Raw genomic sequence first — 16,570 nt, forward strand, 5'->3', positions numbered from 1 at the left:
TCTACCGTAAAGTGCCTTTTTCGCCGCAGAATTTCAGTCTCAACATGAGCAACGCTTCCGTGCAACCTGCGGCCACTCTCTGTGCAGAGAACGAGCCTAATGCCTGGTTAGCGGCAGCACGGATGCCTAGCCTAGGAAAAAGATGACATCCTGGTATTAGACTTTCCTTGTTTTCACAGTGATGTCTAGAGATTACGTTGTAACTCAGGGAGGGAGGAGAGAATTTCTGGGAAATGCATTGTTTCAAAGGGGGAATTATCTCAAACCAGCCTTTGTAAAAAAAAATAAAAGAGCTTATGTTTACAGGTGCCATTTTGTAGTCAAAGCTGATTATGTTGAGTGCTCCTAACAGTGAAAATTAATTGTTATCTGCAATAGATTCATCATAGAAAGTAGATTCACCTGTAAGTAAAAATGGCACTGCAGTAAGTGTAAAAGCAAGAAAAAAAACCCCAAAGGCCCAGTTCAGCGTCCTTTTCTTATGCTAGTGCTGTTAAGGTGGTTTTTTAGAGGGCAAGCTCTCCCATAATCCTTACAAAACAAAAGCAAGTTTATGTCAGAAGCAAGGCATAGCCTGGAAGTCTAACCCGTGAATGTTATCTACTCGGGTTACGGGAAAGGAAACACACACATCCAGGGTGGTGTCAGAAAGAAAAATAGTATGTGTAAAAAAACCAGTATGTTTAAAACAGTCTCTTCTATTCAGCAAAAGCAAGCATCTTACCAGAAGATTGAAGGGAAAGAGTTTTCTACTTGAATGACTATATTGGAACAACTCAAGTTTGCAGCTATAACTGATATTTTATGTTGAGGAATATAAATCCATACCTCCTGTGGAAGACATGAACATTTCTGTTCCGTGATCTGGTTCAGAGCGGTTTGGTAACTGTAGTTTTCGTATGTATGATAATAGCTAAGTGAAAAAGAAGAAAACAGTAAACTCTATTGGTTTGTAAAAGAACACTCAGGTTGGTTTCCTCTTAGGAAGGGAGTCCTGAAATAAAACAACACAACCACACCATCGATTCCAGGTTGCTGTGCCTTGTACAGTTTGCAAGCGTGAAGTTACAAAATTACAAGACCCAGGCACACTCAGGCAAATATTCCAATTGTATAAAGCGTATGAAACTTGGGACTTGGCAACAAGGGACATGAATGAACATCCAGAAGACCGCCTTACCCTTGCTTCTGCTTAGAAATAATTTTCCAGACAATGCCTGCCCCCAGGAGAAGCAGGACTCCTGCAGCTGCGACTCCTGAGAGAGAAGAGCGCATATTATTCTCACTGTGTGTTTTAAAGCATATCAGCACAAAAGACATAACGAGGCATGTCTTCAAAGTAAGCAGAGGGAAGCGGTGGCACTGAGGCCACTGCATAAAGTTAGAGGTCTGGCCACAAAAATGTCCCTGAGCTGCTTACCTAGGCCTACTGAACCAGACTTGTGTGACGCTGAAGGGAAGAGAAAAAGAAAAATCAGCAAACTATTTAACAAAATCAGTGTTTCTCAGTTGTAGTTAACCACTTTCTCAATAAAGCTTTTACTGCTACGGCCTACAATACAGGATTTCTTAAAAACCACACCATTATATACTTTTTTTTTTAATGCAGAAAGACATTGTGTGTTTAAAATGCATCTGCATGTTTCTGATTGATCTTTGCTTCATTCACATTTCACTCACTCAGTTTACAGGCTGGTATAGGAGGGTCCCAGCTGAAGTCCTCTTGGCACTGAATCTGACTGATGCCTTCCAACATGTAACCATCATCACATTCAAGAGTGATGTTAGTCCCAAAGCGATAAGTATTTCCTTTTATGGCTTTCTTAACACCTTGAACTTCTGGGAACACACATCTGATCTCTGAAATTAGAAGTAACAATAAAAGGACATTTAATGAGAGGGAACATAAAATACGAGAAATCCAACTGTGGGTTATTTAAGACATTGTTCTTGAGTTCTTTCTGAATGTAACCAGGAATTAATTCTTGTTCCACAGGGTAATTCCTTTCTTTGTGGCTGCGGAAGAGGGTAGGTGTCTCACTCCCACATGTGAATATTTGTGCAGATCAGCTACTCCACACTGATGTGGCAGATGGAAAATCGTGTGTAGTAGGGGTACCTTGGGAGAAGCCTGCCAGAGAAAGAGATTTCTCTGATAGTGGGCTACCAAAACGTTTGGAGAAGAAAGATGTAGCAGGGAAGAATGCAGTGGGAGCTTTAAAGCCAACTGTCTATAACCCACTTCTAGTCTGTAGAAGTCCCTTGCCCTTAAAAGATGTCACCAGCCATATTATTTATCAATAATTAATTTGTTAATTAGTCCAGCCATCTAAGCTATTATACCACTGATTTCAATGAAGTGAGTTAGTTGCTTCAATTTAAGTGTCTAATCACCTTTGACAGTCCAAGCCCAAGAATTCTGGAGGAGAAGGTTCTCAATGGAAACCAAAGGGGTAACATCAACGTGTAACTTTTACCCTGTTTCACGTCTGGTTTTTGTAATATTTATTTTTACTTTCACACATAATAGTTACTAAGGACACTTCAAAACCACGAGAATGTGCACACATAATAGTTACTAAGGATACTTAAAAACCACCAGAATGTGGAATGGCAAGGAGAATTTTTATGTGAGACTGCTTCCTTTAAAGAGCCTCTGATTTATTTACATAAGCATTTGGTATGTTATTTCCTCTCATTGTTATCCAAGCGCATTTCAATTCTTGAGTCACTGAGGTGGGTGCAACTCCACCAAGGAAGCACCCTGTGTGGGTAATGAATTTATTCCTGTGAATGTCCGGTTTTCCATGTGGGAACACCCACATTAGGAATCTTCGGACATTCATGAAATTGCCTTTAGTCAAGTTTGCCGGGTGACTGACCTTCACAGTGAGCTACGCAGAAGTGCCAAGTCACAGATACAGGGGCCTTTTCCGAGAAGGGAATAGTCAGGCTCACGTGTAATCTACAAACCATCCGTCAGAGACAACTTCTCTGATGTAATCACTTCCTTTGTTTCCTATTAGTGATAACTGGGGAGTGAGAGACACAAAAAGGGAAGGAAAGGGAAGGGAAAAAGTTTCTACTCTTCTACTAAAAGTAAAAAGCTTTTAATGGAGGGAAGCTGGTATACAACTCATTCATAGCAACAAGAGCAAAGATGGAAAACATGCAAGAATTAAAACTGCCTTTCAGAATTACCTCTATTGTACTCATATCCTTCTGATTGTTAGCGTGAGGTTCCCATCCTGCTTCTTTACAACAGTATCATACTCTTCCCAGGGATAACAAAGAGTAGATAAATTCATAATTAACAGATCAACAGTGCCTAGCTATGATATAAAAGTGGTTCCCAAGCAAAATAAAGGGATGCTGCAGAAGATTTTACTGCTTAGATTTTAGCCCATATATCTCTCTGAAGATTGAATTTTTTCCCAAAGTGAAATGTGTATATCAGCATGGCTGCATGTCTCCTCAGCCCAGTTCTGGTTCTGCCAGCACAAATTCCAAACATGAGCAAACTCAGCACAAACACACCTTTGCACCGAGGCGGCGGCTGGCTCCAGGTTCCTGACACCGTGCAGTTGGTGAAAGCATTCCCAACGAGCGAATAACCAGGATTGCAGCTGTAGGATACAGATGCTCCATAGGAAAAAGTGTCAGAGATGTTGCCTTTGAGCTTCCCGTTGGTGATGTTTGGAGGATGGAGACACTTCACAACTGGAAAGTCGAGAGACAACAGTGTTGACATGAGGATCCTGATGGACTGCCAGAGAGTAGCTACGGCACCGTACCTTTGCAGCCTTGATTGTTCCCTTTTAATTTCTTGAACTAGACTCAACAACTGATTTTGTAACCCTGTAACTCCACCAGGCTTTGGAAATGGGTATTAACTTGATCTTGTTCTTAGCACATATTCTGTAGTAAAGGACTCAGATTTAGTCCTTATACAAACCTTTTTCTAAGGCAAGTCATGTTAAATGTCCTTTCTTCTTAGCTCTCTGCAACAAAAACACACCTTGACAGACCGGAGGAGGATGGCTCCAGGCTCCAGATTGTTTGCAATAAATGGATGCTGTCCCAATGAGAGAGAAGCCGGGCTCGCAGACATAGCTTACAGATGTTCCAGGAGTGAAAAACTCTTTTGCCGGGCCACTGAGAGACCCGTGGGCGATATCTGCAGGCTTGGAACAGTGCAGCACTAAAAAGAGAGAAGTGCAGATCAAAACAGAGCTCATACAGGCAAGAGGGGAAACTTTTGAGCACCCGTGGACGGCTGTACACTCACTCCCAGAGCACTGAATCCAACGCACAGAGCCAGCCCTGCCCAACCCTCTGCACTCACTTCACCCCAAATCATCTATAAAGCATATGGCATCACACACATTTCTTCTTACACAAAGGCACATTGCCCAGCATCATCTTTCCTGGTATATCAGATAAGAAGAGTGATTAGTTTATATGTATAACGGGAATTCTGCACTTGTCAGACCATCTTACTACAACATCCATACAGGTTCCTTATGGCTGGCAAAGCTGGCCTAAGCTCATTTTTAAGGCGTTGATACTGAGAAACTGAGGCACCAGATACTGCAGCAATAAGAATGGGAAAAATTAGGATAGGGGGATCTTCAGATCTGAACACTGGACTCGGGATTCCTCTTGCCTCCTAAACATGTTACAACACGCTACCAAGAGTGATAAGGTCAAAAAGGATAGCCATCCAAGGACAGATAACACGTCACTGGGACTTGTGGAGGTCTTTTGGGACATGAGCAGTGTTGCATTCAATTGTAATGATGTCTCCAGGCCTATAGCAGGGCTCCAATCTGATTGCTTTTCCATTCCCAACTCTTGGGCTCACACAGCCAACTGTGGACAGCAAGGGTATAAAGAACCCTTTAGACTGTGAAACTTGTGTGGGACAGAGACCACAGAGGCCACAGAGACCTCATTCTTGGCCACAGAGACCTCATTCTTTCTTTAGTGGTGGAGTTTGTTGAAGCAACAGCTTGTTTCAGCAAGTCCTTAGGCAAATATCACTGCATGTTTAACGCCTTTAGAGAGTTGAGAAGATTCAGTGAAAAGAGCACAAACACACCTTCACACCGAGGAGGGGGATGGCTCCAGACTCCGTATGTTGTACAATGAATCGACTTATTCCCAATGAGGGAGAAGCCATGTTTGCAGCGGTAGTGCACAAGCGCTCCTACATCAAAAGTGTCTGAGAAATGACTGCTGTGTTCCCCGTTAGCAATGCTTGGAGGAGGCAGACACTTCACTACTGAAAGAGGAGAGGGAGAGGGTAAGAAGGTGATGTTCAGTTTTAAAAAAGGTGATAACAAGAGAGTAAAAAAGTGCAATTACCCCTCTTCCCTGCAAAAAGCAGGACAGGTTGGGAGGAGGAGTTAGTGTTTAGTAAATCTTGCCTCTTCTTGCAACAGACCTACCTGGCTTCGTTGTGGTATCAGGATGATGATAGTGTTCTGCCACTCCATCTAGATGCAGCATTAAGAGTTTAAAATACACATTTGGTTGAGCAAATACAATGCACAAATTCACCTTCATTTTCCATCATCCTGCCTTTGTATTTCCACTAAAATTTCACTCCTCTCTGATAGTCAGTGTCCAGCCACGAAGCTAACAAAATGTCTCACTTTCAGGAAATGAAGAGAATGTGGATTACGGATTGCAACAAGCAGGGAGAGAAAAGTGCAAATCACGCTTGTACTTACAGCATTACCCAAAACCTGGCTCATCTCCTGTGTGAGAAGAGGCATAAATAAAAGGAACAATTTCTAATTTCTCCTTAAAGTAGTTGGAGCAAACAGGAAAAAAAAAGCCAACTTCGCCTTCAGTGAGTGGGTAGGAGCAGTCAGGGAGGAATCTGCAATGCTAACAAGTCAGAGTGCTGACACTTACCCTGCTCACAGACTGGTACCGGTGGATCCCATGTTTTATCAGCTTGGCACTGGGCTGTGCGATGGCCTCGCAAGATGAAACCTTTATGGCACTTAAAGCTAACAGTATCTTTGTATGTGTAGCGATATTTAAGAACTGATACTCTCCCATTCTGGATCTGTGGGACTGGACATACCACCTCTGAAAAATAAATTCATTATCTCAAAGAGGGAGCCATAGGTATGCTGTAATTGATGCATATATAAAGTCCATCCTTAATGTGCCACTGCTTAGAGGAGTTTCACAGGTAGTACTTCGAGACTCACAGAAGAATAATTTCAAGAATTGAGGGCTTTTTAGTTCCTTTAGGTACCCTAGGGTTACCACATTATTGTATATATAAACATAGTTTTGTGCCTATAAACAGAATAATGCAAATACATTCCAATAAATATTTTAAATGGTGTAGAAATCCGTAAGCGCTGTTAGTAATTCTCATGACTGCTTTACTATACCAAGCTCATGCCTTCCACAGCAATTCCATCTGAAGGAAAGACTAATTGCAATGATCAACCCCTGCAAAACAGCCTTGTGGTTTGGATAACAGTACAGTATTTGGAAGATCCCAGTTCAATTTTATTCAATATCCCACTCTTCTACTGCAAGACACATTTCTTCCTTAATTTATTATTTATGTTTGTGAAACAAGAGGGACAGATCCCTGCAGGCATCTCACAACTCTTCAGTCTACAGAACTATGAAAGATCAAAAGCTAGCATTTGGAAGATTTTTAGAAGAAACCAACCAAGCAAGCAGAACAAAACAGTCCTAGAGGAATATTATGCTTAAAAAGTCTTATTCCTCAAGGTTCTATTTATTTTAAGGAAATGCCACTTTTTAATTTTAAGGACTTAGTTTGGCAATTCTGATCTAGTGGTGACCTACTTTGACAAATGGGAAGAGCACCACTCCATGCGACATCTGGTCCAAAAATGTCACATCGCCTATGAGACTGTCCAACCAGTCGGTGCCTGGAGTTACACAGAAAGAAATATCAGCTGATACCAAGTCATTCAGCTTGGATTTTGCACTCCCACTCTGACACTACCCCCAGAGGTTTCCTTCTGCAGCCTCCTGATTCTGGCTGGTCACCAAGGTGTTTCTGTTGGTTTGACACATGGGAATGAAGGACACCAAGTTCCTCCTTCCCAGATCCAAGAGGAACAGCAATGATCCCAAATTACTGTGGATTAGATTGGTCAGGTGCTAAATCAGGACCCAGACCCAAGTGATTTCCAAACCACCGGAGCCTCCTCGCAGCACGTGCTCGCTTGCACTCTCAGCTCCTGCTGGGTGGCCATCTGAGAAGGCAGACTGAAACTCACATTTGCAAAGTAATACATTGAGCACAGGCAGGGAAACATGAGAGACACTTCTCCCTTTCCTGAGCAGGCAACTATGGCATAACTGGAACGAAAACACGAATTCTGGCTTGCTGTGGGAGAACGGCCGCGCAGAGGAGTGGGCTCTGAGCCTTTACTGTAAGTTGCTCTGCGCCGAGCTCAGAAATGGAGTCAGCAAAGGCAGCGTGGGACTCACCCTTCTTCACACGTGTGGCTCACGGTTGACCCAAAAAGGAGATCTGTCAGAACAACAACTCTGCCATTCTTTGGTGTTTCTGGGTATTTACATTGCTTCCCTGGGAAAGAACAAGGCTGAGTTTAAACTCCTCTCTTGCAGTTTTGTAATGCACTATGAGAAGGTATCTTAAGGATCTGTCCACATTCAGACACCAGTAAAGATGTGATTTTTTTAAAAGGCCAATAGCTGCCCAAACTATGTGACTAGTGAAGCCATGTATGAATCATTTTTTAAAGAATTGCTTTAAGAAACCCACAAATGTAGCTTAGACAATTTTCAACAACCAACACCAAACTGATTGAGCTATTCACTTTTACAGAACGCTAGCGCTTCAGACCACGTGTGGTTTTTGAGGCATGTCAGAGTTGGGGGTACTCCAGGGTGTCTCATGTATCCCGGCTGGCAGCTGTATCGCACAGTGTCCCCGACAGGAAACTCCGTCAGATTTTTGTATTCCTCCGTTAGCTCAGCAAAGGTTAAGTTTGGAGGTGCACCACAGCCACCTATCAGGGAAGAAAACACGGGAGAAACAGGGATATCAACTACACAAAGTTGTTTTAAAATGTACATTGAGTATGCATAGATAAAAGTTTACAAGCAAAACTGAAAACAAAGGGGAAGGACTGAAGGATTAAAAATTTTGGAAAAGAGTAAGGGAAAGGACGAGTCCTACAGGCTTTCAGTAGCAGAAATTCCCAGACTATCCATAACTCCCATCTTGGAACCACAGTGTACCTGCACACTGAGGAAGAGGGAGGCTCCAGTTTCCCGAGTCGGCGCAGTAAATCGATGCCTCTCCCAGGAGGCTGTACCCAGGGTCACAGCTGTAATTTACAACCATCCCAGCAGTGAAAACTTCCAAGTCCTGGCTGTTGTGATTTCCTTTATCAATATTTGGAGGTGAAGGACATTGCAGCACTAAAGAGAGAGGACAAAATAAAATTAAAAAAGGGCACGGACAGGGTAACCCGCAGGAAGGATGCATTCCCAAAGCCACCAAAGTGAACACAGCTCCTGCGTGTGCTGGAAGCACGCTTAGACCCGTGGGTGTCACTGGACGTGCGGTGTCCCCCCCCCTGCCCCACGCCAGTTCTGCCGGTTGGCAGCTTTGCCTGCTCCAGGATCAGCTGAGCGCGGGACGGATGCTCAGCCAGCCACGGGTGCACGGGGAGCCGCGGCAGCAGCCGGCTTCACCTGCGCAGCGTGGGTACGGGAGGCTCCAGTTCCCCGAGGCCGTGCACAAGACAGAGGGGTCTCCGAGGAGGGAGAAGCCGGGCTGGCAGCTGTAGCTCACGGCCATGCCGCTGGTGAAGTTTGCCCCGAGCTCCGCGCTGTGCGTGGCGTGGGCGATGACGGGCGGTGGAGGACAAGGCAGCACTAACAGGGCAGGAGCAGAGAACGGCCTTTTAGTCATTTTGCCCACGGAGGAGCACATGTAACGCGGCAAAAGACTGTCGCACCTGAAGCGACGCGAGTGAGGCAGAAAGCAGGACCTCCGGGCCCCTCCAGCACAAGGATGGCCCTCGGCATCCTCCCTCTAAACCCCCACGTGCCCCGCTCACCCGGCTCGCAGGCAGGGACAGCAGGCGCCCAGTGGCCATCGGGCTGGCACGTGGCTTCACGGCTGCCCCACAGCACATAGCCCGGGTGGCACTGGAAGGTGACGCTGGCCCCGGGATGGTACACAGCGCTCTGTCCGCCAGCCACATCTCCATTCTGGACGTTGGGGCTTGTGCAGGTGATCACTGGAAGTGAAAAGCAGCAGAGCACGGGCTGGGGAAGCGGCTGCCAGAGCTGGGGGTTCCCCCTTTGTTTGTGTGAGGTCAAAATTCAGGGAAGGCCATGCGACCACGATGGTCTCCCTGTTCGCTATGAGTAACAGCATTTACAGCTCACCTTCACACCGGGGGTAAGGGATGCTCCAGGTTCCATTGACTGTACAGTATAGAGTTGTTTTTCCAATAAGAGAATAGCCAGGGTCACAGCTGTAATTTACAGACTTTCCAGGGATGAACACTTTCACATCCTTGCCATCGTGCTGGCCGTGGTCAATCGCCGATGGGGAGGGACACAGCCGCCCTACGGGGAAGGAAATCTTCACTGAGAACAAGATGGGCTTTTGGATTTTCTGTTTTGCTTTCCCACTTAGCACTAGAGAACTGAGTCTCTCTAAGTACAAGTATGTGGATTTTCACTTTTCTCCCCTTCTTTCCTCCCGTAATCGCTTTGTATCACTGGCATATCCACAAGTGAAAAAGGCAGGTGAACGCACCTTCACACCGAGGGGCAGGGACGTTCCAAGCTCCAGAAGAAGTACAGTTAAGCTGTGCCTCTCCAACAAGAACGTAGCCAGGATCGCAGGTGTAGCTCACAGACATGCCGCTGATGAAAAGTGCTGTGGCTTGGCCACTGTGCTTTCCATTGGCAATGGCGGGAGGGTGGGAGCACTGCGACACTGGGGGAAGAGGGCAAAACCATACTCGTGTCAGCAGTGAGGAAAAAGGAGGAATATGGAAAAATGAGTGACGTGGTGCGAAGGAACATTGCAGCTGAACTGCCAGCCTGTAAGAGATGGAGAAGTCTCAGACAGGTATGCCTCGGCTGCTGCTCACTGCCACAGTCCATCCAGATGCTTCAACCCTCTGGACACAGGAACATTTATTTCTGTGCACCCATCCCCGGCGAGTGCCAAAGGGCTCTTGCAGCAGCGGCGATGAGGGCACTATCGTGCCCCGGCCCCTCCTGCCTTGTGAACAGCCACGGCTCCGCAGCACGTCCCTGTGTGCACCCTGCCCTGCCCACAGCCTCGCCGGCGGGGACGGACACCCACGCACCGCAGAGCCCTACCTCCGCACCGCGGCGGCGGCCCGCTCCACACGCCGTGCTCCCCGTCCACCGTGGTGCAGAAGATGGAGGGCTCTCCGGCCAGCAAGTGGCCGGGCTCGCAGGTGTAGGTGACCACGTCCGCGTAGGAGAAGGTGTCCGTCAAGTGCCTGTTGTGTCTCCCATGGGGGACATCCGGAGGCGGATCACAGACGATACCTGCGGGCACGTACAAGGTGGCTTTTAGCATCGGTGCTGCAGCAGCGCCCGGGGTCTGCAGGACACACACGCCTCCCAGGAAGGGAACCGACGGGGATGAACCCATCTCAGTGGTGATGCTCTCTGTCTTTGCCTTGGAAGATCTTTCCCAAGGAAAGCACCGATCTGAATCTCTTTGTGCTGCGTTTGGTTTCTTATCAGTCTGTTCAGCTCCTGCCGCAGTGTACTTACTCTGGCAGACGGGAACATCACCACTCCACCTCACTTGCTTCCCAGAGCTCGAAGTCACACAGTGCTGCTGGGACACTCCAACCAGCCTGTGCCTGGGGTCAAACAAAGTCGCTCTTGTCACTACAGGACTGTCTTTGGAGGTCGCATCTCCCACGGCCTCCAAGTATTGCCTTAGCTGTCATCTAATAGTGCCATTTTAAAGCTATGAACCTTAGCTCATGTGTGAACCTCCCCCCAGGTCCCCTCATTCGGCACAGGCAGTACATCCCTGGGGGGCTCAGGGAGCTGCCATGCCCTCTCCTCTTCTGTCCTCTAGAAAAGTCCACTTCAACGACTTCTGGTTTAAGCCAAAGCTTCCAAAATGAAACCCCCTTTTCCCCTCGTATGCTCCACACAACCAGACTCAGGCGGTCATGCCCTCTAATTGGCACTCAAAAATTTATAAATAAATCCCCTTCTCCAATTTCTGTTGCCATTTGGACTAGAAATTAGACTAGAAATAGACCGTTGCGAAGACCAGAACTGCTTTAGTGCCAAAACTGTTTTAAACCACCCAAAGGATTCTGAGACTTTCCCTGATCGTTTGGATGATTTCTGTTTTCTCTCAGCACCTGAGAACTCCAGTTTCTCCTCCCGCATCACCTTGTGCAGGCGACAGTGGGGTGCTCTGAGCTCAGAGCCACAAGCGCTGGTCTCTTGTGGGAAGACATGCGTTGCCTACGAGTTGCAGGGAGAGCAGAAGCATTGCTGATTTCAGCTCAGCGAGGCGAAGGAGCTTGGCTGGGACTCACCCTTCATTGCAGGTGTAATTCACCGTTGACCCAAAGAAGAGATCTGTTGTAATGATAACTCTGCCATTCTCCGGTTCTCCTGGATGATTACACTTTCTCCCTGAGCAGAAGAAGACCTGATTTTAAGCTTCTTTAACTCAATGCCATAGGAAAAGGGACACTAATTCTAGGAGTCTGCCCAAACCCCCCAGAGGGGGGAACTGGAAAGAGAAATTACAAGACTTCAGGTGTCACACTGCAATGTAAACAAACTAGAAGCATCTACAAAACATACGTTTGCAAAACTCCTGGGCTTCAGACCACGTTAGATTTTCAAGACATGTACGAGTTGGTGGTATTTGTGGATGTTTTGCGTATCCAGGCAGACAAGTGTACTTCACAGTCTTCCCAACAGGAAACTCAGTCTGATTTTTATACTCCTTGTTTAGCTCAGCAAACAATAACGTTGTTGGTGTCCTACAGCCAGCTGCCAAGAAACAAAACGCACAAGAGCAATATGTCCTGGCTGTGAAATGCAGCTAAGAGAAACAAGGGCGTTGGTAGGCACTGTTACAAACCCCAAGGTACTAAAATCTCTTCTATGTGTTCTGACATTTGTCTACATAAAGAACACTTACTTAGTACGTAAGGACACATGCACCTAATTTATATGCTCTTAAAAAAACCCAAAATAAAACACACCACACCCCCCCCAAAAAAAACACCCAGTTTAGCCACTTTGGTGTTTCCACACTCTGCACATCCTACACTGCCACGCTGCCACCATACAGCGTGTTATCTTTGGGCTGTAGAGTGCAGGATTCTGCAATTTCAGGAATTAGAACATCCAAGACTGTCTCCTTGCCAGAAACCACGGGCTTTAGCAATGCCACCAACTCATTCCCAAAGCCACCAAAGTGAACACAGCTCCTGCGTGTGCTGGAAGCACGCTTAGACCCATGGGTGTCACTGGACGTGCGGTGTCCCCCCCCCGCCCCACGCCAGTTCTGCCGGTTGGCAGCTTTGCCTGCTCCAGGATCAGCTGAGCGCGGGACGGATGCTCAGCCAGCCACGGGTGCACGGGGAGCCGCGGCAGCAGCCGGCTTCACCTGCGCAGCGTGGGTACGGAAGGCTCCAGTTCCCCGAGGCCGTGCACAAGACAGAGGGGTCTCCGAGGAGGGAGAAGCCGGGCTGGCAGCTGTAGCTCACGGCCATGCCGCTGGTGAAGTTTGCCCCGAGCTCCGCGCTGTGCGTGGCGTGGGCGATGACGGGCGGTGGAGGACAAGGCAGCACTAACAGGGCAGGAGCAGAGAACGGCCTTTTAGTCATTTTGCCCAAGGAGGAGCACATGTGACGCGGCAAAAGACTGTCGCACCTGAAGCGACGCGAGCGAGGCAGAAAGCAGGACCTCCGGGCCCCTCCAGCACAAGGATGGCCCTCGGCATCCTCCCTCTAAACCCCCACGTGCCCCGCTCACCCGGCTCGCAGGCAGGGACAGCAGGCGCCCAGCGGCCATCGGGCTGGCATGTGGCTTCACGGCTGCCCCACAGCACATAGCCCGGGTGGCACTGGAAGGTGACGCTGGCCCCGGGACGGTACACAGCGCTCTGTCCGCCAGCCACGTCTCCATTCTGGACGTTGGGGCTTGTGCAGGTGATCACTGGAAGTGAAAAGCAGCAGAGCACGGGCTGGGGAAGTGGCTGCCAGAGCTGGGGGTTCCCCCTTTGTTTGTGTGAGGTCAAAATTCAGGGAAGGCCATGCGACCACGATGGTCTCCCTGTTCGCTATGAGTAACAGCATTTACAGCTCACCTTCACACCGGGGGTAAGGGATGCTCCAGGTTCCAGATGTCAAACACGAAACTGTTGTTTTCCCAGTGAGGACGTACCCCAGGTCACAGTAGTACTTCACTGATGTTCCAGGGATGAACACTTTCACATCCTTGCTCTCATGCTGGCCATTTTTAATATTTGGAGGGGAAGGACACTGTCGCACTACGAGGAGGGGAAAAAGTCATAACTGGTGAAGAGCTGGTACCACAAACACCTGCTGTAGGGTAAGGCAGGCTTTTAACTTCTTTCTTTCCCATTAACTTTTCCCAAATAGCTAGGGCTGTCACTGTTTGAATTATGTTTCCATTGTACCCTCACTTATCTTCCAGCCTTCATGTTTTTTGAGCTTATTGACATCAAGAGTGATAATTTCTCACTATTTAGGCATTTACAGTGGTTAGTTTCCATCTGTGGCCCTAACAGCTTGCTCTGGCCTTTCTGTGGTTGTGAACAAGATCAGACACCAGCCTGGCTTGCTGTCTCCGTGTGGATTCATTTAAAGAGATGAAAGCCCTACATAACAAGGGTCTGAATGGGGATTATGAAGATGGGAGGACAGATATGTGCATGTTTTTCCTTTCCAGTCCTGGAGAGCGGCCTCTTTACTGCAGTGTGAGGCGGTTGCACCCTGCAAGGTGCACTCGCACAGTGGTTCAGAAGAAATCAGCTACCACCCACTGCCTCATTTACACTTACTCTTTTCACAGATGGGGACAGGAGGGTCCCACGTGCCCCCAAACTGGCACTGAGACTCTTGGGAGCCCTTCAAGGCGTAACCAAAATCACATTCGAAGACAACGGTGTCTGCAGGTTTGTACATGGTCTCCAGCCCCATCGTTCTTCCGTTCTTGATCTCTGGTCTTTTGCAGCCGGATGCTGGAAGTGAAGAGCACAAGGCACCGCTGGGGACATGAAGCCCATCCTGGGTGCAGAGGGACACTGACCAGGGGCAGAACCTGCTGCTGAACCTTGCCATCACTGTCATGGGCATGTCGACATTATTGACTCTTATTCTTACACAAAATATCGTTATTCAGCTGCTCCTGAGAGCCTGTCCTTACTGGGGGACAGAAAGGGAATTCCACAGAGGCAGATGGAGCTCCTCCTGCCTGTGCCTCTGCCTCTCACTGGAGATTTGGTCTGCAGTGATTAGACCGAGAGCCAAGAAGGAAGAAAGGGCCCAAGGAAAGATAAAAGAAGCCAACACAAACACACCTTCACATCGGGGCCGGGGCCGGCTCCACGTTCCCCCGGCAGTACAGCTAATGGAGGCATTCCCGATGAGGGTGTAGCCATCCGTGCAGGTGTACTGCACAGCGGAGCCTGGAAGGTGGGTGTCCGAGGGCTGGCTGCTGTGCTTCCCATTGGCAATGCCTGGAGGGGGAGGACACTTCACCTCTGTGAAGGAGAAGGAAAGGCGGATAAGAAATATGGACAGGGCAAGGAAAAAAAAATTACAAAATCCAACCTTCAAAAACCAAAGGAGGAAGACAATTAATTCCATTAACTCCTTTGAATAGATATCTGTCATGTTAGCTGTCTTCCTATCAGTGCGTGCAGCCCCCACTGCAGCCACGGTCATTCCTTCTGCCACTCTCAACCAAATCTCGCCGGCGGGGACGGACGCCCACGCACCGCAGAGCCCTACCTCCGCACCGCGGCGGCGGCCCGCTCCACACGCCGTGCTCCCCGTCCACCGTGGTGCAGAAGATGGAGGGCTCTCCGGCCAGCAAGTGGCCGGGCTCACAGGTGTAGGTGACCACGTCCGCGTAGGAGAAGGTGTCCGTCAAGCGCCCGTTGTGTCTCCCGTGGGGGACGTCCGGAGGCGGATCACAGACGATACCTGCGGGCACGTACAAGGTGGCTTTTAGCATCGGTGCTGCAGCAGCGCCCGGGGTCTGCAGGACACACACGCCTCCCAGGAAGGGAACCGACGGGGATGAACCCATCTCAGCGGTGATGCTCTCTGGATACAATGACCCAAATTATCCAGAGACAAACCTTGTATGGAAAAAATCACATGTGAGAAGGAAAACCTGCGCCCTCTTGTGAGTCACTTCCTTGCTGCACACGTCTTGAGGTGGTGGGACAATTCTTACCTCCCTTTCCATAACCATTGGTGACGCATACACAGAGAGACTGGCTGCACCATTCCTACACACGACCAGTGAGAAATACTTACCCCAGTGATAGGGAGTTTAAAATATTAATGGTTTTCCCAGTTTGGACCAGGATAAATAAAAGACCTTTGGAAACATATTTCAGAAGCATCCAAAACAAAACAAAATGAAAAGAAAAATGAAAGATTTTACACATACAGTGACTTGAGAAATCTTTTGCAATAAAATCTTTGTCTTGAAAGATGTGCCACTTTCTCTTGCAAGCCATCTCCAAGGACCTTTTGTTGTGGCCTACTTACGCTGGCAGACAGGAGCATCTCCACTCCACGAGACATGTGTGCCAGAGACCTCGCATGTTCTCTGAGAGCCTCCAACCAACTTGTACCTGGAGTCACACAGAAGGATTTATTAATTTACATTAAGAGACTTGAGATTTCTGTACAACCCTTGTAAGTGACAGCCAAGACTTCTGACTTGGGAACTAGGTTCCTTCATGTAAAGCTGAAAATCTGCTTCACTCTGACTTGGCAGCTGGATTCAGCTGGTCGCAAGACTCACCCTTTGTCACAAGTGTAATTAACTTTGGACTCGAAGAGGAGGTCTGTCAGGACAACAGCTCTGCCATTCTCCAGATCCCCTGGGTTAGGACATTGTTTCCCTAGAAGGGAACGCCAGCCACCATTAGCCCTCAGCTGCTCACTCACATCCCAGCCAGGGATGCTAACACAGAGAGCAGACTGCATAAAGTTAAGAAACCCATAAAGCTAGAAAAATGTGAAAATCCAGCCAAGCCTGACACTTTAGGTTTTTCAGCACTTGCAGGACATACTTTTACAGAACTCCAGTGCCGCAGACCACGTCCGATTCCGGAGGCATGTGATGGCCGGTGGCATCCCCAGGTGCTGGGCGTACCCAGGCCGGCACACGTATTCCACCGTCCTCCCCACGGGAAAGACGGTCTGGTTGCTGTACAGCTCCTTCAGCTCAGCAAACGCCAGTCTGGTAGGTGCATTGCAGCCAGCTACCAAGAAAG

General features: G+C 48.2%; 1 protein-coding gene across 1 annotated transcript in view; it reads right to left on the reverse strand.

Annotated features, from left to right (window-relative positions):
- Positions 1 to 91: 91 nt before the first annotated feature.
- Positions 92 to 16,570, reverse strand: part of LOC127026099 (uncharacterized) — a 76,630-nt gene continuing 60,151 nt past the window's right edge. The window contains exons 62-89 of the mRNA XM_050911169.1: positions 16,367 to 16,558; positions 16,096 to 16,195; positions 15,837 to 15,922; positions 15,066 to 15,260; positions 14,633 to 14,815; positions 13,397 to 13,579; positions 13,063 to 13,245; positions 12,695 to 12,877; positions 11,881 to 12,072; positions 11,607 to 11,706; positions 10,816 to 10,907; positions 10,390 to 10,584; positions 9,439 to 9,621; positions 8,278 to 8,460; positions 7,854 to 8,045; positions 7,501 to 7,600; positions 6,847 to 6,932; positions 5,923 to 6,102; positions 5,102 to 5,284; positions 4,746 to 4,872; positions 4,577 to 4,590; positions 4,019 to 4,201; positions 3,538 to 3,720; positions 1,681 to 1,860; positions 1,421 to 1,450; positions 1,181 to 1,256; positions 829 to 913; positions 92 to 131 (exon numbers count right to left, since the gene is read on the reverse strand). Coding sequence (XP_050767126.1) covers positions 108 to 131; positions 829 to 913; positions 1,181 to 1,256; positions 1,421 to 1,450; positions 1,681 to 1,860; positions 3,538 to 3,720; positions 4,019 to 4,201; positions 4,577 to 4,590; positions 4,746 to 4,872; positions 5,102 to 5,284; positions 5,923 to 6,102; positions 6,847 to 6,932; positions 7,501 to 7,600; positions 7,854 to 8,045; positions 8,278 to 8,460; positions 9,439 to 9,621; positions 10,390 to 10,584; positions 10,816 to 10,907; positions 11,607 to 11,706; positions 11,881 to 12,072; positions 12,695 to 12,877; positions 13,063 to 13,245; positions 13,397 to 13,579; positions 14,633 to 14,815; positions 15,066 to 15,260; positions 15,837 to 15,922; positions 16,096 to 16,195; positions 16,367 to 16,558 — 3,893 coding nt within the window. The 3' untranslated portion in view covers positions 92 to 107. The remainder of the gene's footprint in view (positions 132 to 828; positions 914 to 1,180; positions 1,257 to 1,420; positions 1,451 to 1,680; positions 1,861 to 3,537; positions 3,721 to 4,018; positions 4,202 to 4,576; positions 4,591 to 4,745; positions 4,873 to 5,101; positions 5,285 to 5,922; positions 6,103 to 6,846; positions 6,933 to 7,500; positions 7,601 to 7,853; positions 8,046 to 8,277; positions 8,461 to 9,438; positions 9,622 to 10,389; positions 10,585 to 10,815; positions 10,908 to 11,606; positions 11,707 to 11,880; positions 12,073 to 12,694; positions 12,878 to 13,062; positions 13,246 to 13,396; positions 13,580 to 14,632; positions 14,816 to 15,065; positions 15,261 to 15,836; positions 15,923 to 16,095; positions 16,196 to 16,366; positions 16,559 to 16,570) is intronic.

Source organism: Gymnogyps californianus, chromosome 27, assembly GCF_018139145.2.
Source record: "Gymnogyps californianus isolate 813 chromosome 27, ASM1813914v2, whole genome shotgun sequence".
Taxonomy (NCBI): domain Eukaryota; kingdom Metazoa; phylum Chordata; class Aves; order Accipitriformes; family Cathartidae; genus Gymnogyps; species Gymnogyps californianus.